The sequence below is a fragment of the Marmota monax genome, unplaced genomic scaffold (genome assembly GCF_021218885.2).
Source record: "Marmota monax isolate L192 unplaced genomic scaffold, Marmota_monax_Labrador192_F-V1.1 WCK01_AAM20220418_F8-fsc00073, whole genome shotgun sequence".
Classification (NCBI taxonomy): Eukaryota; Metazoa; Chordata; class Mammalia; order Rodentia; family Sciuridae; genus Marmota; species Marmota monax.
The window spans coordinates 4895903-4922105 of NW_026692846.1; the positions used below are offsets into that span (position 1 = coordinate 4895903).

Consider the following 26203-nt stretch of genomic DNA (forward strand, 5'->3'; position numbering starts at 1 on the left):
TTTTTAATCTCTTGATCTCACACGTGATTGTGAACTGCTGCTGGTTGCCAGATGCTGTGTGGGGCCTGAGGAAACATAGGAAATCTCCTTATTTCCTAGGACTTTCCACCCAACCGTCTCCTTCCTCGAAGGAGAAGGGGGAACACTCTATGTTCCCCAAGTACTTTTTGTTTGTTACTTTAATGAAACCCTGTTAATAATGAAAACATTTGAATACTTCACAGATATCTGCTTCATGGATTACCATTGCATGACATTCTCGGGGGTGGGAAGTACATTTCTCTGGACCCTCAGAAGCAGAAGCCCAGGCCCTGGGGCAGGGTGTGTGAGGTGGAGTCCAGATAGGAAATGAGGCTCCCCTCCTGGCTCACTGCTCCTTCCTCAGCCTCTAGGATCAATCTTTGCTGATTAAAGATAGACATAGCCTTCCTGGGGACAACATCATCGTACAACCTCTTGGGCAAAAGGCAATTTTATTGTCATTTATACTCAAGGTGGGAGCCCAGCATCCCAGAACTGGGACCCCGTGCTTTGCCTGGATGGCTCCGACCATCGTTGGACAGTGGGGTGGCTGGGAAGTGCCCAGCGCAGAGCAGGACTGCAGGGGCACTCAGCCAAAGCACTTTTAAACTCACCACTCAAGATCATGTTGAAGGAAACCAAACGGGACTATAAATTCACTACATCTTCTTCTACCTTTTTTCCACTTCTGTCTTCTGAAGCAGAACTAAAAATAGTCTGTTTGCTGGGATTCATGATATGCCAGGCTGTCCTAAAAGCCTCGCGGGAATTAGCATTTTTAATTCTTACAATAACCCCGGGGAGAAGGCATTGCTATTCCACTTCACAGATGAGGAAATGGGGCCGGGAGGTGAGTGTGAGCCTGAGGTCACCTCGGGGCACCAGGACCTGAGGTGTCTGACGCTAGAGCTTCCGGTCAATTGCAGGGCCCCAGGACCCCAGGGACCTTGCACAGCTCGGGAGGAAGCACCAAGGGCAGGTGTGCTGGCTGCAGGCCGACAGAGGTTGTGAGCCTGCTGAGGGCACCCACCTGACCTCTGGACAGGGACACTGGCATGCATGACCTGGGCTGAGCTGTGCAGAGGCCTCCTCACTCAGAAGTCAGCCTCCCAGGGAGGCCCTGCTGCCCCCAAGTCCCACACCCTCCCTCTCTGCCCTGGGAGACACTTCCCAACAGTCACCTGATCACCCTGGCACTGCTGTTGCTTTAGCCAGCTTTTGTGTCATCGGTGTGACCAGAGGAGCTGACAAGAACAGTTTTAGAGGAGGAAAGTTTCTTTGGTCTTCATGGTTCAGAAATCCATGGCATTTCCCTGGGCACAAGGTTCAGCAGAACATTACGGTGGAAGATTGTGGGGAAGGAAAACAGGAAGGAGGGAGAGAGAGAGAGAGAGAGAGAGAGAGAGAGAGAGAGAGAGAGAGAGAGAGAGAGAGAGAGAGCACGTGTGCATTCTGTTCTCCAGGGACAAAATATAAATCCCAAAGACATCCTCCCAGTGACCCACCTCCTCCGGCCACACCCTATCTGCCTACCTTACTCCCCCTAGTTGATCCCTATAAGTTAATCCACTGATTAGGTCATGCCTCCCGTAATCTGATCTCTCCACCTCTGAAGTTCTGGCATGGGCTTGCACATGAGCTCTGGGGCACACCTCATGTACAAACCACCGCAGTCATTGAGCATCTCAAGGGCAAGGCTGTTTGCCTTTAAGGTCCTTCATGAACATGGGAAGCTTTTCCGTCTTCTACATTGTAAAGGTCTTTCACCTCTTTTTTTAGATTGATGCCTAAGTTGGTTTTTTTTTTTTTTTTTTTGAGGGGCCATTGTGAATGGGGTAGCTTTCCCGGTTTCTCTCTCAGCTGATTCATCAGTGGTGTACAGGAACACAGTTGATTCATGGGTGTTAATTTTATATCCTGCTACTTTTCTGAATTCATTGATGAGTTCTGGAAGTTTTCTAGTGGAGTTTTTTGGGTCTTTTAAGTATAGGATCATGTTGTCAGCAAATATGGACAGTTTGAGCTCTTCTTTTCCTATTCATATCCCTTTATTTTTTTTTTCTTTTGCCTAATTGCTATGGTAGAGTTTCCAGGACTATGTTGAATAGAAGTAGTGAAAGAAGGCATCCCTGTCTTGTTCCAGTTTTTAGAGTGAATGCTTTCAACTTTTCCCCATTTAGAATGATGTTGACCTTGGGTTTAATGTATATAGCTTTTATAATGTTAAAGTGTCTTTCTACTATGCCTCATTTTTCTAGTGTTTTGAACATGAATGGATGCTATATTTTGCCAAATGATTTTTATGCATCTATTGAGATAATTACAGGATTTCTGTCTTTAAGTCTGTTGATGTGATGAATTATGTTTATTGATTTCCATATGTTGAACCAACTTGCATCCTTGGGATGAAATCCACTTGATTGTGGTGCACTTTCCTTTAACATGTTTTTGTTTGTGATTTGCCAGTATTTTATTAAGAATATTTGCATCTAGGTTCATCAGAGATATTAGTCTGACATTTTCTTTCCTTGATGTGTCTTTTTGGTATCTGGGATGATACAGCATCAGAGAATTTTATAAGGGTTCTCTCCTTTTCTATTTCATGGGATAACTTGAGGATGATTGGTGTTATTTCTTCTTTGAAAGTCTTTTAAACCTTAGCTGAGAATCCTGGCCTTTTTTGTTGGTAGGATTTTGATGGCCTCTTCAATTTAATTGCTTGAAATTGATCTGTTTAAATTTTCTGTGTTGTCCTGATTCAATTTGGGTAGGTCATATGTCTATATATATTTGTTGATGTCTTCAAGTCCAAGATTTTCTTTCTTTCTTTTTTGGAGTATACATTTCAAAATGTCTCTGAAATTGAAGATGGAAAGATCTTCCATGCTCCTGGATAGGCAGAATTAATATTGTCAAAATGGCAATACTACCAAAAGCACTATACAGATTTAATGCCATTCCTATTACAATTCCAATGACATTCTTCAGAGAAAGAAAAAACAGTCATGAAATTCATTTGAAAAAAATAAGATAGTCAAAGCAATCCTTAGCAAGAAAAGTGAAGCAAGAGTCATCACAATACCAGACCTTAAATTATACAATGGAGCTATAGTAACAAAATAGCACATTATTGGCATAAAAATAGACATGAAGACCAATGGAACATAATAGAAGACACAGAGACAAACCTACATATATAAAGTTGTCTCATACTAGACAAAGGTGCCATAAACATACACTGGAGAAAAGATAGCCTCTTCAGAAATCTGGGGAAACTTGAAATCCATATGTAGCAGAATGAAATTGAACCCTATCTCACACCCTGCTCAAAACTCAACTCAAAGTGAATCAAGGACCTAGGCATTAGGTCAGAGACCCTGTGCCTCATGCAAGGAAATGCAAGCCCAACTCCATATTATGCTAGCTTAGGAACCAGCTTCCCCAACAAGACTCCTAAAGTGCAAGATGTAAAATCAATAACCAATAAATGGGATGGTATAAAACTAAAATGTTATTCAAGCAAAGGAAACAAGAATGTGAAGAGAGAGATTACAGAACAGTAGAAAATCTTTGCCACCTGTACCTCAGAGCATTAATCTCCATGATATATAAAGAACTAAAAAACTTAACACCAAAAAACAAATAACCCATTCAATAAATGAGCAAAGGAACTAAACAGATACTTCATAGAAGAAGAAATGGTCAATAAATATATAAAAAATTGATCAACATCTCTAGCAATTAGAGAAATACAAATTAAAACTACACTGAGACTTTATCTCACTCCAGCCAGAATGGCAGTTATCAAGAATACAAGCAATAACAAATATTGCCGAGGATGTGGGGAAAAGAATACACTGATATATTGCTGGTGGGACTGTAAATTTGTTCTGTCACTCTGGAATGCAGTATGGAGATTCCTCAAAAAACTAGGAATGGAACCTCCATTTGACCCAGTTATCCCACTCCTAGGTATATACCCAAAGGACTTAAAATTAGCATACGACAGTGATGCAGCCACATCAACATTTATAGCAACTCAACTCACAATAGCCAAGCTATGGAACCAACTCAGGTGTCCTTCAACAGATGAACAGATAAATAAAATGTTATACACACACACACACACACACAGGAATATTCCTCACCCATAAAATATGACTTTGTGACTTTTGCCAGTAAATGAATGGATTGGGAGCCTACCATGCTAAGTGAAATAAGCCGATCCCAAAAAACCAAAGGTCAGATGTTCTGTCTGATATGTTATGTCTATAACAAAGGGTGGGAGAGATAGAAATTCATTGGATTAGACAAAGGGGAGTGAAGGAAAGGGGAGGGGGAAAGAATAGGAAAGGTAGTGGAATGTACCAGACATAATTTTCCTGGGCACATATATGAATTCACCACAGTGAATCTCCACATCCTGTACAGCCACAAGAATGGGATCCTAATTAGAAGAAGAGGCTGCTCCATGTATATTTTATATGTCAAAATATACTTTTGTCATGTATATCTACAAGAAAAACAGCTCCTCCCTTTGCACAGCGCCTGGATGCGTGTCTTTCAGCAAATGCAAGTTTCAAGTGGAACATCTCAGAGTGTAGGTGGCTCTGGGTGTAGTAGGAAGTTGGTGCAGAGAAGTATGTGGTATGTGAGGGGGGTGTGTGGTGTATGTGTGTAGATTTATTGTGGGTTGGGTGTATTGGTTGTGTGTGCTGTTTAAGTGCTTGCTGGGTGTGAGTCAAGGTGTGTTTGTGTTGGGCATATGCTAGGCATGTGTCCTGGACATCTTGTGTGTGTGATGAATGTTGTGTGTTATATGTCTACCTTATCTGTGTGTGACATGTGTGTCTGTGTTTGGTGTGTATTAGGTATGTGGTACATGTGTGTGTGCATACTTGTGTGTGTTAGGTCAGTGTCACGTATCTTCTGCATGTACATGTCAAACGCCTGTTTCTACAAAGTGCCAGACACTATATTAACCATGTCACATACTTTATCTCAACCACAAAGATGACCATATGGGTGAGGTGCTCTTGATGGCCCCCTTTGGTGATGAGGAAACTGAGGAACAGGGTTTAAATGATGAGCAGTGGTCACGCAGCTCACAAGGAACCTGGTCAGCTCAGGTCCATTCCAAACCCCTGGTCTCAGAGCCAGCAGTTCTCAGGCTAGTGTTTGCCCTGGAATCCCTGTGGACTTGTTAGAGCCCAGATCCCTGAGCCGGTCCCTGGTGACTTCTGATTCAGCAGGGCAGGAGGGGGACTCAAGATTTATCCTTTTTTAACCAAGGGATGCTGATGCTGTCATTCTGAGGACCACACCTGGAAACCACTGCTCTAGGCACTGTCTCAAGAGAGGGCTGGGGCCAAGGAAGCGCTGCTGGGGTGCTGAACACACAGAGCCCTGTGTGGGTCCCAGCAAAGCCAACGGCGAGTTCTGAAGTTGGTGTTTTATGTGGAAGCTCATCCTCCTCCCTGGGCGACGGGGGCTTGAATCTAGCAAATCACGTGTTATTGAAAAGGCAAAGGCAGCTTTCCTCTAAGGAACTGTATTATGACAAGTTGTGGAACTCTGTCCTGTTAGCAGTTCTGAACAACAGGGTGGGAAGTCGCGTTTTCTAAGGAGGGAACAACACACCGTTTGGTGTTGTCCAGGACTGGGCATCTTTTCTTCTGTATTTATTCCCCAGAACAGACTGACTCAGTCATTTTGCCTATATGTTCTGGAGCTGGAAGACCAAGGTCACTGGGCTCCCCAGTCTTACACTTCCATTGAGTGGCATCTGTGCCTGTGTGAATCTGAGTCAATACTGCCTGAGGCAGGATTTGAGGGCTGGGTGGAATGGCGTGTGGACATGCCCGGGTGCAGCGTGGCTGATGGAGGCCATCGGTGCCATGTGCTCTTCTTGCTCCCCTTCATTTCTTTTCGGTGTGTTCTCCCTACCAGGATCAGAGAACAGGACAGAGGCTGGGGTCACTGAACGCTGACAGCTAGAGGCAAGGAGTCAGCTCTTTGAGGACTGAGGCTGGCTGGCTGGGGGTGAGGAAATGGGGAGGAGTGCAGATGTGGTTCTTAATGCACTAATGAAATGAAGCGAAGTGGCTTCTATTTGCTGGCCGCTCCATCCGGCTTTCATTATGAATGCCTCAGGATTGAAATCCAGTGGTGTTGGTGACCTGGATTGGCCGCGGGCCTCAGGCAGGAGAGTGATTCTCCCACAGGTTTGCAGCACGTTTTATCCACCAGGACTTCAGGTCTGCCAGGTGGAAATCCCATGTTGCAGAATTTAGAGACGTGGCTCCCAGAAGCTGCTGCCTTTTCACTTGCTGAGCGGCAGCTCTGCACTATCAGAAGCAGGGCCGCGGAAGAACGTTGCCAGAGCTGAGAGCTGAGCTCGGGCTCAGTTCATCCCCCGTGCTGTTATTCTTGGGAAGCAGCCTCACTCGGTGCTGCTAAGTGCAGTGAGGCAGCTGTCAACCGCAGAGACGGGCTGACGCTTGGAGCATGTTGGGGCAGAAAGGAGAAGGGCTTGGAAGGAGACCCCACGACTCCACTTTCCACCCAGAAATTCTAAGGGTTCTCTTACATTGTCTCCTCCTCCCTCCCTCCCACTCCCCCTCTATCCCAGACGTCATGCAGCCAGAACAGCTGGGAGCCAGGTACATTGCCTGCTGTCCTACTGGGAATCCTACTGGGTGACTGGCATTGTCCCCATGGTGGTAAACTGAGGCTCAGGAAAGAGAAGAGAATGCAGCGGCTAGAACATTCTACAGTCGAAGAGTTGCTGCAAGTCAGAACCTTTTCTGATCATTTTATCTGCACAACGAGGCATGGATCTTCATCAGAAATTTCCTTTTGGAAAAAACTGGAAATCATATATCAAATACTGTATGCAGCACCAAGAATATAGGGGTGCTTAGTAAATTCAATTTCTTTTCCTGCCTTCAAATCCTTAGCTGATCTCATGTACTCAGAAAAACCCAGCCTGCCTGATCTCCTTCTGAGTTTTCTCTCATCCCAGACCCGGACTATTTTAATTTCACTCCCGCCTGTCTTGTCACTCAACTCTCTTGTCTTGGGCTGGAAAAATGAGCACCATGTGTAGCTGGGCTCAGCATCTGCCTGAACAGCAGCCACTGGCTCTCTTCCCGTGGTTGCTAGAACACACATTTTCCTTGCCACTCCCTCCACTGGGATTCACAATACGGTGTTATCAGTGGTTATTAATCATATTAATGGTAGCTAGTACACGTGGAGTCTGCGCTGGGTGTCGGGACTCTGCGGTGCGGTGCACAGCGTGGAGGGTTTACCTAATCTTCCCATCGTCCACCACTGCCGTGTACTAATATCGGTCCCCATGTTGCAGAAGTTCAGTGACTTGCTTAAGGTCACATGGCTAGAAAGCAGGGGAGTGGGGACTGGAGTCATGAAGGAGGGGCTTGCTGCCACTGTCCTGACAGGGAAGGGCAGTGGACCTGCCCAGCTTTGGGGTCAGCACACCTGAGTCTGAGTAGAAGCCCTTCCAGGTGTGAGCTTCATGACATTCTCCAAGTCACTGCAATTCTCTGTGCTGGCTCTTATAATAGGAGCCCCAAGTGGTGACACCGAGCAGAGACATGGAGCTCTCTCGGTCCACGACTCACATGTGACTTTCTTCTGGGGCTGCTGGGTTCTCCTTGTGGGACCAATGTCATCTCAAGCTATTAATTTCTCTCTTTGTTTTCCAGGTAATGAACCAAAAAGATCATGTCTGAAGTTCAAGGAACGGTTGAGTTTTCTGTAGAGCTACATAAATTCTATAATGTGGATCTCTTTCAGAGAGGGTGAGTATACTGCACAATCTGTGTGTGTGTGTGTGTGTGAGTGTGTGTGAGAGAGAATGTGTATGAGTGTGAGTGTGTGTGTGAAAGTATATGTGTGAGTGTGAGTGTGTGTGTGTGTGTGTGAATGTGTGTGTGAGTGTGTGTGTGTGTGTGTGCATCTTTTCTGAAAGGGGGTGGGGAGGGAAGGTTATATACTGGGAATTAATGAGGAAAGGATTTTCATTATTTTTTCCTGCAAATTGAAAAATTCAAACTTCTAGTTCATCTGAAAATAAATCATTTGCTGACCAATCCTAGAAAATGCTAATTTATCCTTCCCACACCCCTTTCTATCTTACTTATTTTCAATTCCTTTTTAGATATGTAAATTTTAAAGAAAAGTGAGTCTATGGGGAGTGAAACTTGTTTGTGTACCACTGATAAATGTGTTTGCTACTTGTTGGGCCATCTTTCCTGAGCTACATATTCTAAGATATTTCAAAAACTGATACTGTTTGTATGTAATAATGTCCCTTTAAGGATGTAACAAACATACAGTTGCTTTCATTTTGGGGGGACATGGTCTGACTATGACATTTTACATGTGAACCTACAAGGTCTTCATGATAGACTCCCTCTCAGGATCATGAAATGGTTACTATGTTGGTCAGCTTTTCACCACTGTGTCAAAATACCTGAGGAAAACAATTTAGAGAGAGGAAAGGTTTATGTTGGTCCCTGTTTTCTGTCCATGGTAAGCTGGTTTATTGCTGAGCCTGTGGGAGGCAGAGCACCATGGCAGAGAGGTCATGTAGAGTGTGGTTCCTCATGGCAGCCAGGAAGCAGAAGGAAGAAGGGCCTGGAGCCAAGATCTACCCTTCCAGAGCATGTTCCCAGGGGTCTACTCCTCCAACCACCCTACCTCCACAGTCTAACAGTCCATTCCCTTAGGGACCCATTGGAGGATTAGCCCACGGATGAGGTCAGAAGCCTCATGATCCAGTCACTTCCCCAAAGCTGCATCTCTGAACACTGTGGCCTTAGGGACAAAACCTGTAACACATGAACCTGGGTGTGTACTCCAGACCAAACCCTGACGTTGCAGAAGGCAGCTAACACAGACTGGAGCTGTGTGCATTCACAATGGCCACAGCTGATGTTCCCCACATTAGTGACAAAGAAATCAAAGTCTATACAACCCGAATTTGTTTGATGCTCATGTTAACAGCAGACGAGAGTTCAAAATGATGGGTATCTATCCATTTGCTTTTGCCCCATAAAAACCTCCCCTAAATGTAGGAGCCTGAAACAACAAGTCCATCTCCTGACTTTAAGGGTAAGCACTTTGGGCTGAGCTTGGGAAGGTGGTCTTGCTCAACTGGACCAGGCTTGGCATGTCTCAGCTGGGCTCCTGCAAGGTCTGGGGCTCTGGGCTGGGAGGCTGCTGGTTCTCCCCCTCCAGCAGGGCAGCCTGGCCTGGTTCCAAGAGCCAGAGCGGAGGCAACACAAACTCGTTTTTCTTTACTTTAAATATTCTTACACATCTATGGGGTGCAGTGTGCTATTTCAATGCGTGTGCATGGTGTGTGATGGGCAGGTCAGGGTGGCTGGGACGTCCCTCGCCTCAAGCACTTACCATTTCTTTATGTTGGGAATGTTCACAATCCTCTCCTCTGGTTATTGTGAAATACAGAATTGGTGGTTGTCAGTTAGCCCGCATTATTATCATGATCATCCAAATGTCGGAAGTCATTCCTCCAATCTAATTGTCCCCCTTATCGTCCGGCCACCTTCGCTCTCTTCCTTCCTCCCCACAACTCTTCCGAGGCTCTGACAACCATTAGTCTATTCTCTATTTCCCTGAGATCAACTCTTTAGCTTCCACACATACAGTGAGAGTATGTGGTAATTGTCTCTCTGTACCTGGTTTATTTTACTTATTATAAAGTCTTCAAGGCTCATGCACGCTCTCACCGATTGTGGGGTTTCATTATTCTCTACGGGCACATGGTATTTCTGTGTGTGTATGTATGTGTGTGTGTGTGTGTGTGTGTGTGTGTGTGACTATTTATCCAGTTTTTTCATCTATGGACATATGGACATCTAGGTTGATTCCATATGTTGGCTATTGTGAAGAGCGTCTCCTTGACATACTGATTTCCTTTCGCTACATACACAGTACTGGAATTGCTGGATATGGTAGTTGGTTCTATTTTAAGTTTTTTGAAGAACATCTTCAGTCTTCCTAATGGCCATCCTAATTTTTGGTACCACCAGCAATGCATGAGAGTTTCCCTTTGTATTAGCCATGTCTCATTGTTTTAATTGCATTTCCCTGATGATTAATGATGTTGAGCAGTTTTTCATATGCGTGTTGGACATTTGCATGTCTTCTTTTGAGAAATATTTATTTAGATCATTTGCCCATCCTGTTGATGCCTAGCCTTGGAATTTTCATAAGGTTATTTTTCATGAATTCTGTTGGCTACAGAAAGTCAAAAAGCTTGTACAGATTCAGAGAAAGAGATACTATCTCTTGAGAAAAGAGGAAGAACCCATGCACGCTTCCACGACCTACCACCAAGGTTAGACTCCAGTTTCAAAATGATAGTTATGAAATCAGTGCCTTCTGTGTGCCATGGTCCCTTCTTACAGAAGGGTGAAATTCAGTGGTTTGGGAAGGTGACCTGAACCAGGCCGTGTAGTGTGAGAGATGGGGAGTGATTCTGGGACCGGCTTTCTGTTCCAGGAAAGGAGGCCCACAAGGCCTTCAGATGGGCTCAGGAGCTGGGCTTAATGAGGCAGAGCTCTGTGCTTCCCCCTGGAAGCTCCTCTTGGTTAGAAGTTTCCTGCAACAGAAATGAGAGCCCTGAGCTGGGGACCAAGATGCCAAAGCCGCTCTGCTCCTGCCTCTGTGTGGTTCGTGGGTACGTCCCTCTGCTCCTCATGTTCCACATTTAGGAGGGAAGGAAGGAAGCAGCTTTGATGATGTTGTGTGTCATCCTGGTGTTTGACACTTTTCTATTCACTATCTCCTGGCTCTTTGTGACCAACTACAGAAGGAAGACATATGATATTCAATTTTGATGGGCAATTTGGAGTCGAGGAGAAGAGCAGCCCAGGCCTTCACATAGCCAGGTGGGGAGAGGCTGCGGCTAAGTCTCTCTCACTCAAAATCTTGGGCTCTTTTCTATTATTTAAGGCTAACCTCCAAAGTGGGCGGTATTCTCTCCAGGGTACACAGAACAGCCATCAGGAAATGGAAAGGAAATATTAGAACTTCTGCTTGCAATTGTGTAAGCCCACAAGAAGAAAGAATGAAGCTTCACTGATAAATAGAATCCAGTCTGGTCCTTGAAACCTTACTTGTTCTTAGGTCAGACAGTTGGTGAGTCCCTTCCTGTGACTCAGAGACCAAGAACAAAGAGTGCAGCCAGAGCACAGCCCGGCTGAGGCCACCCTCACGTTGTATGAATCTGTAAATTGTTTTCTGCCTCCAACTACAAAAAGCCCCTTAGAACTCTGAGGGGATCGTGAGCTAAGGGGATATTAACAAGGAAGAATGCAATCACCAGGAAACCACAGAATGATGCTGATCCAACTCCTTGCAAAAATCTCTTGATACACACACTAAGATTAAAAATGACAAGCTAACCAGCTCCAACAGTAAGTGGGCCGAGAGGTCTGGAGTTCTTCATTCTTATATATTCGTGCTCCTGAGCATCATTCCCTGCAAACCTCAGCCTACCTGGGTGTTGGGCCTTGAGGTCTTGGCAGGCCTGTGTGAAAAAATCTCCATTAGAAAACATTTCAAGTGACACATCCAAGACACCAGTGAACCCCTGTGGATTTGCCAAGGAGGAGAAAAACTGAGTACGGGCATCATGACTCTTCACCAGGCCTTGATAGTCTCTTTCTAGAGCTGCATGTTTGTGGGGGGCAGCTTGTTTAGCTGAGCTCACTGATAAAAGGTAATATTAAATTATGCTAAACTAGAGCCAGGGCTTGCAATCACTGTAATATGTATATATTTTTTAATAAGAAAAGGTGAGGTCTTCTCATATAAAAACTCTATTTTTATTTATTTATTTATTTATTCTAATTTGTTTATATGACAGCAGAATGCATGGTACACATATAGAGCACAATTTTTAGTACACATATAGAGCACAATTCATAGTACACATATAGAGCATAATTTTTCATATCTCTGGTTGTATTCAAAGTATGTTCACACCATTTGTGTCTTCATACATGTACTTAGGGTATTGATGTCCATCTCATTCCACTGTCTTTCCTATCCCCCTTTCCCCTCCCTTTCCCTCCTTCCCCTTTGCCCTATCTAGAGTTTATCTAATCTTCCCTTGCCCCCACCCTCCACCCCTTTATGAATCATCATCCTTAAATCAGAGAAAACATTCAGCATTTGTTTTTTTGGGGGATTGGATAACTTGCTTAGCATTATAGTCTCCAACTCCATCCATTTACCTGCAAATGCCATGATTTTATTCTCTTTTAATGCTGAGTAATATTCCATTGTGTATATATACCACATTTTCTTTATCTATTCATCTACTGAAGGCCATCTAGGTTGCTTCCACAGTTTAGCTATTGTGAGTTGTGCTGCTATACACATTGATGTGGCTGCATCACTGTAATGTTCTGCTTTTAAGTCCTTTGTATGTAGACCAAAGAGTGGGATAGCAGGGTCAAATGGTTTTCCAAGGACTCTCCATACTGCTTTCCATATTGGCTGCACCAATTTGCAGTCCCACCAGCAATGTAGGAGTGTGCCTTTTCCCCCACATCCTCACCAACACTTGTTGTTTGTATACTTAATAGCTGCCATTCTGACTGGAGTGAGGTGAAATCTTGGAGGAGTTTTGATTTGCATTTCTCTAATTGCTAGAGATGTTGAACATTTGTTCATATATTTGTTGACTGATTGTATATCATCTTCTGAGAAGTGTCTGTTCATAATAGGTTACTGTATTCTTTCTTCTAAAAGACGTTTTCTATATTTCTGATGCATGTTGTATATAGTATATATACATGTTCATGATGTATGAATAAATATAGAGATATTGGGGTTGCATGCTCAAAAATGTTATTCTTCCTAAGCATGCACATCATTAAGAGTTGGAGATTAAAAACAGAAGAGAGACCAGGAGGGTAGAGGAAAGAGACCAGGGGGAGGGACAAGGAGAGGAAAGGGGCACACTGGAAAAGATCTTGACCAAATCCTATTGTCATATACTGTGCTTGTATAAATGTGCAACAATGAATCCCTCCATTAGTGTAGTTACATTGAACTGACAAGAAAATGGGAGATAATCCTATGGTCTCATAACCACTCCCTCCAAGGGGGAAAAGAAAACAGTTGGAGACACTCGTCCAGCAGATCAGGAAGACTTTCTCCAGCTCCCAGCTCTCCATGCCAGCTTCCTGTGGTTCCCAGAAGTGGGCACTTTGGGCACAGGCTTAAGATGTGGGTAAGAGAGAGATCATATAATTGAACATGTGTAAGGGTGGGCTTCATGGCAGCTGCTTCTGTGGACAGGCCTAGGTGTGATTCGGGGGAAGGAATTAGACCTCTTAGGGGGATGGCGTGAGTTCTAGTATCTACAACTCCTATAAGCAATAAGGCCTTGAAGTTAGTAACCACCAGCCCTCTGAATCCGGATCCTTCCTCCAGGGAACTATGGACAGACTGGGTGTGATGGTACCATGATGTGCATCTGCCAGGCCGCCCCTGACAGGCATGGCCCCTGATGGCTAAGAGTTAAAGATTTCATGCTATGAACCCCATAGGGCCCAAGCTTAAAGTGGAACCTAATTGCTCTCCCAGTGAGGGCTCCACAGAGAAGGGATGGCTGCAGACCAAGCATGGTGGGCAAGATAGGCCCTTGGGAAGCTTAAGAAGGACAGTGAATGAACCCTATAGGAAGGAAAGAGATAAAAATGTAGGGTTTAGGGAAGCTGGGTCATTTGGGGGTAAAAGGATAAATGATTGTATATTTTCTCTTTAGAGCCATAAGGATGGTGTGCCAGTCAGTTTTCCACCACTATAACAAATACCTGAGATAATCAACTATAAAGAGAAAAGGTTGGAGCTGGGGTTGTGGCTTAGCAGTATAGCGCTCATCTAGCACATATGAGGCAGAGGGTTCGATCCTCAGCAACACATAAAATAAATAAATAAACGTCCAACTACAACTAATAAACCATATGTGTGTGTGTGTGTATATATATATATATATATATATATATATATATATATATAGAGAGAGAGAGAGAGAGAGAGAGAAAGTATCTTTTTTGGCTTAGAATTTTGAAGGTTTCAGACCATGATCGATTGGCCCCATTTCTTTAGACCTGTGGCCAGATAGCACATCATAGAAGCATATGGTGGAACAACACCTCTCATCTCATGGCTGGGAAGTAAAAAAAGAAAGAGGAAGAGACCAGGGTCCCACAATCCATGTTGAGGTTATTAGGTGATGATCTAGAGACTTTCCTCTAGGCCCCACTCTTTCCTCTAGTCCCACCACCTCCCAGTAGCACAAAGCTGGAAAGTAACCGATGAACCCGTGGCCCTGTGAGCAACCTTCCAGATCCAAATTATGGTACTCCATCCCTGCCCCCAAAGGTGTATGTTCATCTCACAATGTGAAGTGCATTCATTCTAACCCCAGAGTCTCAAAGTCCTGACCTTACAGCATGGTTCAAATGTCCAAGTCCAAAGTCTCTGAGCCCCTGTAAAAATCAACAAGAAATTCATATACTTCCAAGATACAGTTGTGGGACGGACACAGGCGAGCATTCTTATTTCAAATGGAAGAAGCAGGAAAATAGCAGGGGGGAATTGGATCAAGGCAAGAGCAAAATCCAGTAGGGGATCATCTGTGTCCAGCATCCAGGCACATTGTGGCGGGATCAGGGCACCAAGGGCTAGAGCCTCGCTGGTTGCAGCCCATGCCCGTGGCCACTCCCTCCGGGAGGTGTGTTGTAGTGCCCATGTCATCTTCCCTCAACATGCATTCCACATTCCTGGTGTCTCTTCCTTCCTGGGCTCTCCTTTGCCACTTCTCCTTCACTCTCACAGCTCCGGGCATTGCCCTGTCGTGGGCTGCCTCCAGGGGCTCTCATCCTGCAGCACACCACATGGATTTGCTCTGAAATCTCAGTGGAAGCCTCCAGATGTCTCAGTTCTTGCATTCTGCACGTCTGCAAAGCCAGCTCCACATGGGTGATTCCAGGGCCCACTGCCAGGGCAGGCTGCTTCTGGGCAGCCTTGCTAGCTTAGGGTGCCCCAGGGCTCTCCTCCAAAGACAGCCCTGGAAAGTACTGGAAGCAAATCTGCATTTGTACCTCCACATCCAGAGGGCTGTGGCCTTGCCAATTCACTTCCAAGATGCCCTCAGGGCAGTTTCCTATCCTTCTGGTGCAAAGCACAGGGTTATCAACCCCACACTGCTTGGCTGAAAATGTACATACACTACTTTTTAGCCAGGATTGCAATTTTTTTTCACTCTTCCTACTTTGTTCCTTTTTGCTCCCAATTCTCACTATTAGTTGAGCTAAAAGCAGCCAGTAATGCCCCTGCTGCTGCCTGCCTGTACCCCTGCCTTGGCGTTTGCTCTACCGATAGATAGCCTGTCACAGTTGAGCACTGCCTCCCACAAGGTCTCAGGACGCGGGCAAAGTGCAGCCGTGCCGTTACCTTGGGGGTGGTCGAGTGCGTGCCCTACTCTACCTGTGGGTGGGGCCCGTTCTCCTCTGGAGCTTCCTCGTCTTGGCTTTTACTCTCTGCCTTCTGTCCACGTTCTCCTCTCTGAGCCCCTCAGAACTGCCCATCATGCTGCACCTACAGTGCCCTCGGCTTTCTCCAGCTCCTCCACTTCCCAAAACCATCCTGAAGGCTTTTCCACACCATCAGATACCTAGTAATGGTAGAGGCCCTGCTTCTTGGTATGGATTTTCTGTGTTAAAAACCTGGGATGATGGACACAGAAAGAGTAAGGTCTGTTCTGGCTCACAGTGTTGGAGGTCTGAGTGCATGACCAGCTGGCCTGGTGGCTTTGGGCTGTGTTCAGGTAGCACCTGGCCGAGCCCGTGGCTTACTTCATGTCTGAAAGGGAGGGGAAAAGAACAGGAGAAGGAATGAGAGAAGGGAAGGGGAAGGAGAAGGGGTGAGAGGAAGAGGAGGAAGAGGAGGAGAGGACGGGGGCCTGCAATCCCCTTCAAGAGCCTGTGGTGACTTGGAGACCTCCCACCAGGCCCTGACTCTGAGACTTCCCACTACTTCCCAAGTGTGCTAGTTGGGGACCTAACCTTAGCACCTGAGCCTTTAGGGGGGGAATTCCGGATCCGAACTAGAGCAGGAGAAAATGAGGGCTGGGGTTTGCAAGAGGGGGGTGTACTTCCTCAGACCCAGTGTGCCCATGGCCACCCAGGCTCCCCTTTCTCCAGTTGATCAGAGTGGGGCTTGTCCCTCCATCCTGGGGTCCCAGCTCCTGGTTCCTTCATCTGGACACAAAGCAACCTGGTCTCAGGGTTTCATGAGATGCTGAGTTGGAGGCCCAGGGGACAGAGCTCAGCATACTGCCTGGGAGTTCTCCCTGAATGGGGAGCCACTTGCACACTCACACTGTGGACCTTTTACCAGGTCTGGAGCACATACTGCCTCCTGAGGATGTTTGCTCTGAGCAAACAGTCAACTTGCATTTATCCAAAGTCTATATTGACTGAGGCAAATTCTCAGAGGGAAAACTTGTCCTCAAAGCAGCCAACAAATATCATAGGGTGCCACTCCTATGCTCAGCAGTAATACTTGTGCTGACAAAAAGGGAGGGGCAGAGAGGGGCTGGGGACCTGGCTTTGGAAATCAGACATGAACGTGAAGCTGCACTCTGCCACTTAGGAGCTGGGAGAACTTGGGAAAACACATAGAAGCAACATTTTATGGCCTGTCAAATGGTGATAACAGAGCCCATCTCATGGGTGCAATATGAAAGGTCATGCCGTTCATGCATGCAGATAAGCTAGCACGGTACCTGGCATCTAGTAGATGTTGTGTAAACGGTCACAATTACTGGAGCACACCCGCCTTTAACCTGTTCTTAATACCATGCATGCAGTTCCTACCCCAAATGGTGTATGTGATCACCTTACTTTCCTCTGAAAAATTCTCTATTTCCTGTTGCTCTCACTCCTTTACCTTGTGCTCAAAAGCTGAATGATTTGGCCTAAACTTCAACTTAATCATCAGTGCTCAGATCCTCCTTGGTCCTCCCCCTAGGCTCCCCTTGAAAACCACCCTGTGCAAGTTGCAGCTGGACTCTGTCCTCTGCAGACCATTCCTGCAGAGTGCTGTCCAGCCTGCGTTTCATGCATCCTCATCCATCCCTGAGGCTTAGCTCTTCAACAAGGTGCTCTGCGCCGTCATCTACTCCCAGTTCATCACCATGGACACTAGCAAGCATCAGAAAAGATGGAACCCCTGCCCTCAAGGTGTTTACCAGCTGATGAGGGAGACAGATAAGCCCACAGGAAATGGCCATGAAGTGTGACAGGTTCTGTCACCACAACAGACCTGTTGCACTGTGAAGAGTCACAGAAGGGGGTATCCAATCTGTAGGCAGAGACAGAAAAACACCCCGGAGTGAAGCAGCAGAGGTGTTGTTGAAGGACGGAGGGAGGTCAGCCCTGCCGAGGACCTGGAAAAGCAGGAGCCAGTGACTCAGTGACGTCAGGAAGCAGAGGCCACCCAAAAGACCAAAGATGGGGCAGGAAGGGATGGAAGGTAAAGGAATGATGACTTATTTATTTATAACAACATATTTGTGGTTGACTTAGGGCTGCAGAGCAGCTAAGGGTTGTTGGTGTTTGGTGCAGTGAGTTTTCTCTTCTGCAGATGGGAGCTCGTTAAGCGTGAGGATTTGGGCTTATTTGCTTTATGTTGCCAGAGCCCAGCCCAGAACTGGTGCATACTGGAAGCTAAACAATAGCTTATAATTGATTGCCTTAAACTTTGCCATTCTACAAATTCATCAATATAGTGTATCATTCTATCAATAGAAGATGAGTCCTAATTTCTAAAGTATGGTTTAAACCATTGCTACTCAAAATGTAGCCTGTGGACCAGGGCACCATCCCTGGGAGATTGTTAGGAATGCAGATTCTTGGCTACTGTCTAAGACCTGCTAAGTGTGAATCTCAGGAGACCATGTTTTAACCTATTCTCCTGGGGATTGGAGCACAGGAAGCCCTGCTGAAGGTTTTTTGGTAAAAATCTCCACCTTGGTCATGTACTGGAATTACCTGGAGATACCTACAGACAGAGGCAATAAGAAGGGTGCACAGAGGGACCAAGGTGCCAGCACTTATCAAAGTTCCTCAGGCAGTTCCCAGGCTGCAAGTGCCTGGATTCAGATGGATTCCACATGCCGGGGAGTCTCAGCCTTTCTTTGTTGATCACTTCATCATAAAGAAAGCGAGATCCCAATTCATTCTGTGTAGTGGGACTGGGCCATCATTCCCTTTGCACGTCTTTATTCTGTAGATACTACAGATGTAGCCCTAGCTTTTCAGCATGGTGCTAGGGTAGGAGAGCAGGAGGAAGATCTATTTCATATACAGTTTGACAATTTTCTCATACAGAAATACTTTTTAGCTGAATGATTAATTATAAATTCCTCTACATGCATATTTGTTCATCATCAATATATACTCATAGCCCATGTGTCTATTTAAGAGAGCATAAACCTTCATTTCTAATGCTGTTAGTTGACATGGAGCTAACATTTGTCCTTGAACATAAGTTTGAATTTGGCTTTAAATCTTAATTCAATCAAGGCTGTAAATCAAGCTGGTTTCCAAGAGAAGTTTTTCTTCCTTTGATATTCAAATTCATCTCCTGTCTTTCTTCTACTTGTTTGTAGTCTCATGAATTTCTGCCCAAAGGTTTTAGATGATTTCACAGAAAAATTCTGTCCCTGTCCACAGAATAGCCTCACAGAAGGACCTATGATCAGTTTGATCAGATATGGTATAAAGTTCAAATTCTCACAGAAATGTTAGGATTAAACCACCCTTGGAGCAGATGCACCTGCCTTTTCTCTGCGGGAATGAACAGTGGAGTCCTAGGTCAGGTGACTCCCGCACTGTCTTGTGCTTCTACCCAGTCGTTGCCATCCCTGCCTAACGCCCAGTGACAGCTGGCTCCCCTGTGAAATCAGCTAACCAGCCCTGATGTGCCCTAATAGACTCTCAAATACAATTATCTTTGCTTGCCAGAGATCAATTAATTGATTTGTCTGGTTCTGTCAAAAGCAATTTTTTATTACTTCCTTTATTAATATATGTTGAGATCCTTTTCATTTCTCCCCATGCTTTGGAAAAGGAGTGGGGATTATAACTGTTTGAGAGACCCCTTGAGTGTCAGGTTTTTCAGGACAAAGAAGAGGCCCTGGTAGAGCTAGGAGGGCAGGAGGAGGTGACCATGTGAGGTTGGAGTGGCCTGGGTTCCCACAGAGAGGCTCTGTAAAGGCTGTGTCCAGCATGATGGACGGTTGCCAGGTAAGACTTGGACACACCTGAGAAGAGAAGGATTTGATACATTGTTTCAGTCCAATGCCTTTTCAATTATGCCAAACAGTACATTCCCTTTATTTTTACATTAATAAATATTTATTTAAATGTTTTATTTGATTTAAATAAATCAAATTATTAATTTGACTTAGGGTACTTATTGCTGAAAGTCAGGACTTTCTCTAACACCAAGAGAGCACATACACTTGATGACCTCTCAGTCTTTCATTCTCTAGCATTTCATAATTATTGTTTTAATAAATATTTGACATTTATTAAATGACATGTCATTGTTATCATGATTCTTGTGAGTTGTGAATAGATTTTGGTTACCCAAGTGTTTATGTGTGTGGATATTATAGATTATTTTTCTAGCAAATCCACATTCATATAACGATTTCCCTGCCCCACTTTTAGTTCATTTGCCTTTTAATCTGTGACTTCATGAGTCCGCCGCTGCTTTGAGCCTTTTATCCTCTTAACCCCTGGCTGAGGACATGCTCAGCAGGTGCACAAGGAAAAGGCCTCTCCAGGGAGCTGGTGTCACCCTGCAGAGATGTAACATGCCTCTGCAGCTCAGAGCCACCCAGGGCCTCCCCTCCTGTCGGGGGGATCAAGGGCAGAGCAGACTGCCTCTGGTAGTGTGGGCACCCATGGCTCTCAGCCAGGTCTCTGGAGATGAGTGGAGCACACCGCCATGAAGGGAGTGCCCTGGAAACCTCAGACAGCAGGCGCCAACCTTGACTCGAGCTCCATTCTCCTATTACCAGCTGGGGATCCGTGGGCAAGTTTCTAAGGTTCTCAGATCCCATTTTCTTCATTTGTTTTGCAACAACTTCATTAGATATTGATGAGGTAATACTTGTAAAGCACCCAGTAAAACTGTCCAGTACTTTACCGAGGTGGCCAGAGCCCACTGTTGCCTCTCTCCCATTGCCTATAACCAGAACTGTCCAAACCACCTATCTGGTCAGGTCTGAACTTGGGCTCCTTGCTGTATTGCAAGCAGTGCTTCATACTACTGCCAATCCATCAGGAAAGGGTCTCCTCCCCAGGGACAGCATGATGGGCTTTGGGTTGGTTCTCACCAGCTTCAGTGGGATGAGTCAAGCTTCCTGTTCTCTTATTGGTTCTGACCTGGAGATCCTGGACGGGACACTGAGGAAGACTCAGATGTGGACTCGAGTTGTTCACAATGTCCCCTGGGAGAGAGATGGCAGAAAGCAGTGTCAGCAGTGAAGGGGCAGGGCACAGTCCTGGGACGCTCAGCTGCTCCTACCAGTGGGTCAAGTAGCCAGTAAAATTGGGGGAGGCTAGGTGGCATGGTCTCAGGAGGTCAAGGCAGCCTTGGCCAGAACTATTTTACATGTGATCATGTTTGTGTGACAATTCCATTTTGCCGACGGGTGGTGTAGAATAGGTTGGGTCAGGGGTCCAGAAGCACTGGGATGTCTTGTGCTTCTGCTCTTGAGGCCAGCTGGAGTCTGGGATGAGATTCCTCAGCCTGGCTCAGCACCCACCAGGCTCTGTGAGCTCAGAGTGTGTCCAGGACTTCTACCGCTCCCACTCACTGGATGCTCCTGCCAGCCCTATGAGCTAGGCTTTATGATTTTATGGATTTTATGGATGAGTGTACCAAGGCCAAGGTCACCTACTACTGCATAACAGGGTCGGGGTTTGAATTTATAAATGTGTTTCTCAAGAGTCCATAGCATCAGCACTGCTTTTTATTTTGTTGGTGAGGCCATACTCCAAAGAGTAAATTCACAACTTAAATACATTTAAAAGTGGAGAAACTTGCAAAAGAGTCAGCTCTATCTGTTGGGGAGATGCAAGGAGAAATAGGGTGAAGAAGTTGTAGCAACCAAGGATGTGAGAGCTGGGGAGGAGCATTCCTGGCACAAGTGTCACAGAGGAGCCAAGGGCTCAAGCACCCAAAGGTATTTACCACCTTAAGTTTGGCCTCAGGAGGTCAAAGCTAGCCTTTGCCAGGACAATCTGTGCTATGAAAGTGACTGCAAATATGGACATGAGCTGGTGCTGCAGAGAATCTCACTGTGGGCTGGGCACACCAGACATGTAGCTAGGTTTTCCATCCACTGTGATGGGAGTCAACGTGGAGCTAATGGGCATAGTCATTTGCCACTCGACGCTCTCTCTGATTGACACTGCCAGTGGAAGGAACAGAGGGAAGGCTTCTCAGAGGAAGGGGAAAGGCCCACAGAGGCACTTAGACTTTCTCTTCCAGGGACACTGCAGGAAGGTTGAGTATGGATGTCTCTCTGGTTAGATGAATGTCCCCAAAGTCCATGTGTTTTAACCTAGGTCTCCAGAGTGGTGCTATTCAGAGCTGAACCTTTGGGAGGTGGATCCTTGTGGGAGGTCCTTAGGTAATTGGAAAGATGTTCCCAAAGGGGATTTGGGGGACTCAGCTTGGTTCAGTCCTTCTCTTTTATGTCTTGGTTTCTGATGTAGGCATTTTGCTCTGTCACACACTCTACACCCTCCCCATCCAGTAGCCCCAGCTGGAACTCAAAGCAATGGGTGCTCCTGACCTTGGGCTAGAATCTCTAGAACTATGTGAGACAGATAAACCTTTTCTCTTATGAGCTAATGATCTCAAGGGTTTTGTTATAGTGACAGAAAGCTGACTAATGCAGATTTTTGCTGAAGGGTGGAGAATAGATTGTGTCAGGGTAAGACAGTGCCTGCCTGTCCATAGCTGGTATTCACATATCTGAATTCATGTCACTTAGGTGGCAACACAAAGAAGACACTTACTAAGCAGTGTGACACAGAAGTTTCTCATTGCTCTCCAAGCCCAATTGATTAGCACTTTCTGAGAAATTGGGTTCACATTAGTAAGCTCAAATATCATTACTGATTTCTCTCTTCTTATGAATTCATGAGCAATAGAACCACAGGAAAGAGTATAACAAAACTGAAGCAATGTGCTTTATCTATAACTGGGAAAGTTTCTAGCACTCTCTTATTTCAGGACATGGAGGAAGAAAAATGATAGGGTAATAAGGATTGGGCAAGGATGCCAAATGGGACTCCTTTCTCTTTTTCTCCACCCTCCTGTGTGGAGACAGAGGGAGAGGAAGGTGGGAAGGAGAGAAGATGAATGGATACCTGGCTCCCAGGGAGAGCCCAGGGTCCATCCCCCAAGCTGTACTCAATAAATACAAGGGGAAAAACCTAAACATGAGACTAAGCATCTTTCTTTATATTTAAACAATGTAACAGTGTCTACTAGTGAGACGGTGCGGGTCAATGTCTCCACCTTTAACCTATCAAACTGGCGGAGCTTCTCCATCTAACTTACCGGCTTACCCGGCCCCGTGGGTTTAAGCCCCATCCTTGTGCCAGTGACTTCCCAGTTCACATAACCAGCTCAGGCTTCATGTAGTCCCTTGTCCTGTACAGGGTCCCATCCAAGATAAGTGGAGAAAAGTGCATTGTTGATAACACAAAACGGCTTTGCTGGCGAGGGGGCGTCGGTGCTGCTTGGTCCCCGGGGCTTGCTGTAACAAAGCTCAAAACCCTGGGCGTTCGAGGCAAGAGCAGGTGTCCTCTCCTAGATCCAATGTCTGGAAGTCTGAGGGAAGGTGTGGCTGGTCCCTTTCCAGGGCTTTGGGGGCTCTGTTCCCTGCCTCGCCCCTGGCTTCTGGCGGTTTCCTGGAGGTCTTTAATGTCCTTGGCCTTAAGCCCATTGCTCTGCCCTCCTTTGCCTTTGCTGGGTCCACCTGTCTTCATACAGTCTTCCCTCTGGGCACGTCTGCCTCTTTGTCCCAATTTCTCCTCTCATGAGGACCCCAGTCCCCTTGGGTTAGGACCCTCCCTGATGACCTCATTTTAACTCCATCAGCTCTGTAAAGACCCCCAACGTCATATTCTGAGCTGCTGGGATTAAAACTTCAGCATCTCTCTTGTGTGGGGACACAAATTAATCCTCACAGGTAGTGTCACCGGTGCGTGTGGACAGAACAGAATTCACAGAAGCGTGAGAAAACATGAGCTGTGTGTGAAGTGACCGAGTCGTGGGCAGTCTGCCTGCATTAGCTCAGGACTGAAGGGGGTTCCTGGAAAAGTCCTGTGCCAAATGGCAATGTGCGGGTCACCCCATGGGGACCAAGGTGAAGCAGCACCTGGTGAGTGACAGCCCTGGGGAGCTAAGCAGCTGCCACTGTTCTGACTTTGGAGGGGAAGCCCTGGCTGTGACCTGGTGGAGGGCTAGCACCCCGGAGCTCAAAGTGGATGAGTAAGAGAGCATGTGGGGCAAAGTGGGACGGTTCATGGAGCTCGTAAACAGCTCCGCTCAGCTTCCCTGACATGTGAGCCTAGAACCAGGCCAGGAAAGGGTCCTTTTTATCAGCAGGCAAATAGCTGGGTGGTGGAGAATGCTCTCAGGATCTCACCTCTCCTGATTCCTAAGCAAGGCCTTTTTTCGCTCACAACTAAAACACGCCCAAGGGTGCTCAGTGGGTGCTCAGCCCTTGAATGTAGCCCCATCCTCCCTCTCTTGGGATTGATCCGGCAGCAGCACTTTCCATCTCGTTGTGCCATAGATATGTGCATGTGTGTGTCTCTGTGTAGAGAATCCAGTAAGAGCTCCTGCTAGGAGAGTTCCAAAGGGCCCCTTGTGGAGACTGGCTTTGCTCCTCAGGCTGCCTCCGTCTCCTCCATCAAAAGGACAGATCTGCAAACTGCACTGAGTTGGATTGATGAGCTGGCTGGAGAGTCAGACAGCTCGGTATCCTTGCTGTCCTGCTGCCTTCTTTTGAGTACTAAGGACACATGCACGTTGACAGAGGTGAAGGTTGGAAGGGGGATTGCACTGAGCACTTTCTGTTTACAGTACTACTTCATGGGGCAGGCTCTATTTTGAATATTTAAAATGTGAAAGCAAGAAGCTTTCTCAGGTGGGTGCAAAGGGGATTCAATGCTCAGTGTCTGAGCTGTGGCTCAGAGTGCTGAGTTTGAGTTTGATCACAAGACCTCTGAGCTGTATGGCCAGGGCAAACTCCCTCACTGCTCCTGGGCTGCAAACAGAGATAAGGACAGCACTTGCCTCAGGGAGTTTTGTGGACAAAAAGAGAAGCCCGTGTATTGCTCTTGCTACTGTTGGCTCCATGATTGCTATTTATCCGCTTCCCCCTCTTAGTTGCTCTGCACTTTCTGCGAGGGAGCATTACTCTAGTGTGTGGTTGGCCTGCATCTGGTTCACCGCGAAGTGTACGTACTTTGGACTTTGCATTTCTGGCTCTGCTTTGCTCAGCGGAGCCTGAGGTAGGGATACCTGAGCAAGCCACAGGCTGTCTCTATGGGGAGATTGTTCACCCATCTGCGTGTCTCCTCCCCTCGTTCATCCGTGCCACGTTCCTCTCACCATGCCTATATGAACAGCAGGATGGTAAACAGCGGGGAATTAAAGACAAGAGGAAGGAAAGAAAGGGAAAAAAAAGAACCGCACTGTGCTTAGTCCTTCTCGGTCCTAGGGCTGTGCCAGGCATTTTATCTACATCACTTCATTTAATTATCCTTGAGAGGCAGATCTCATCTTTCCATTTTACGCATGAGCAAACAGTCTTCAACCAAGAATAAAGCAAAATTACTCACAGGAAGCCATGTGGGCCCCTTGGGAAGGTCCATGGTCCTCTCCTGGGAGTGTCTCACTCCCAAGCCCACTGTCTCAGGAGTTTGCTGCTTTCTTCCCCAAACCCACATCCTGGGTCCCCACCCTGAAGCTCTTCCAAACTGTGTCAGCCAGCTGAGGAAAGAGGAAGCTTGGTGGGCGCCCCCTTGGCCTTTGCAGCAGTTATCCACAGGGGGCCTCCCTCCAGTGAGCCTGGGAGTGTCTGCCTGCCTCTCCTTGGCGTGCCCTGTTCAGTGCTGAGGCCAGCGAGCCCTGGCATGACATTTCTGCTGGTTGGATCTCTGGGGCTCTGTGTTCCCTGTGTGTCAATCACAGGCCCTAGAAGTGTGTTGACAGAGTGGAGCCCGCCCAACCTGGTGAATTGATTCCTAACTATGTCCCCAAAAGGAGTGGTGGCGAGGATTCAGAACCGCAAGAGCACCCATTTGTCATCGGTGATGGTGTCCTGGGAAAGTCTCTGTGTGTGGCCCATGGTTTCTCTGAAGGCCAGAACAAAGACCCTGGGATAGAAGGAGGGCAGGGTTTTTTTACACTCAGCATCTGAAAATGAGCCATAATGGATTTGCCCTCAGTGCAGGGGGTTGCTGGACAAAGTGAGGTTAAGATGGTTACCTCCCACAGAGCTACCCACTGGGCAGGAACAAGGTGGTGAAGGGTAAGTTAGAAGTTGGGAATCTTCAGGTGACATTGTTTCTCAAGGTCAACTTTTTATCAGGTTGAATCTCACAGAACAGCCAAATAGGTACGGGGGACAATGGAGCCAGCCTGGTTGACATTTCACTGGGAGACCACCTTGGAGGCCACTCCTTAGACCCTGAGGGACATCAGTTTACACATTCCAGCACTGGAATTGGGAAGGGGAAGTGGTGACCACAGAATTAGCCAACAGCTTCCAGCACTCACCATGAGCCTGGGTCTCTAGGCTTTCTACCTATTATCTCACTTAATTCTTAACTGCAGGAAATCGGGACTCTGATGCCTTTGCCATTTTGTAGAAAAGGACCACAAAAATTATGTGAATTGCAAGGTGGCACTGCTAAGAGGTTGCTGCATGTCACTAGAACAGATTGGAGAGTGTCCTGGGTGGATTCAGAGACTTGTGATTCTCCCCAAAATGGTGTGCTCT

General features: G+C 46.4%; 1 protein-coding gene across 1 annotated transcript in view; it reads left to right on the forward strand.

The window, feature by feature from the left end:
• The window catches only part of Fam135b (family with sequence similarity 135 member B), a 297392-nt gene that overhangs the window by 93237 nt on the left and 177952 nt on the right, over positions 1-26203 (forward strand). The window contains exon 2 of the mRNA XM_046449180.2: positions 7752-7847. Coding sequence (XP_046305136.1) covers positions 7771-7847 — 77 coding nt within the window. The 5' untranslated portion in view covers positions 7752-7770. The remainder of the gene's footprint in view (positions 1-7751; positions 7848-26203) is intronic.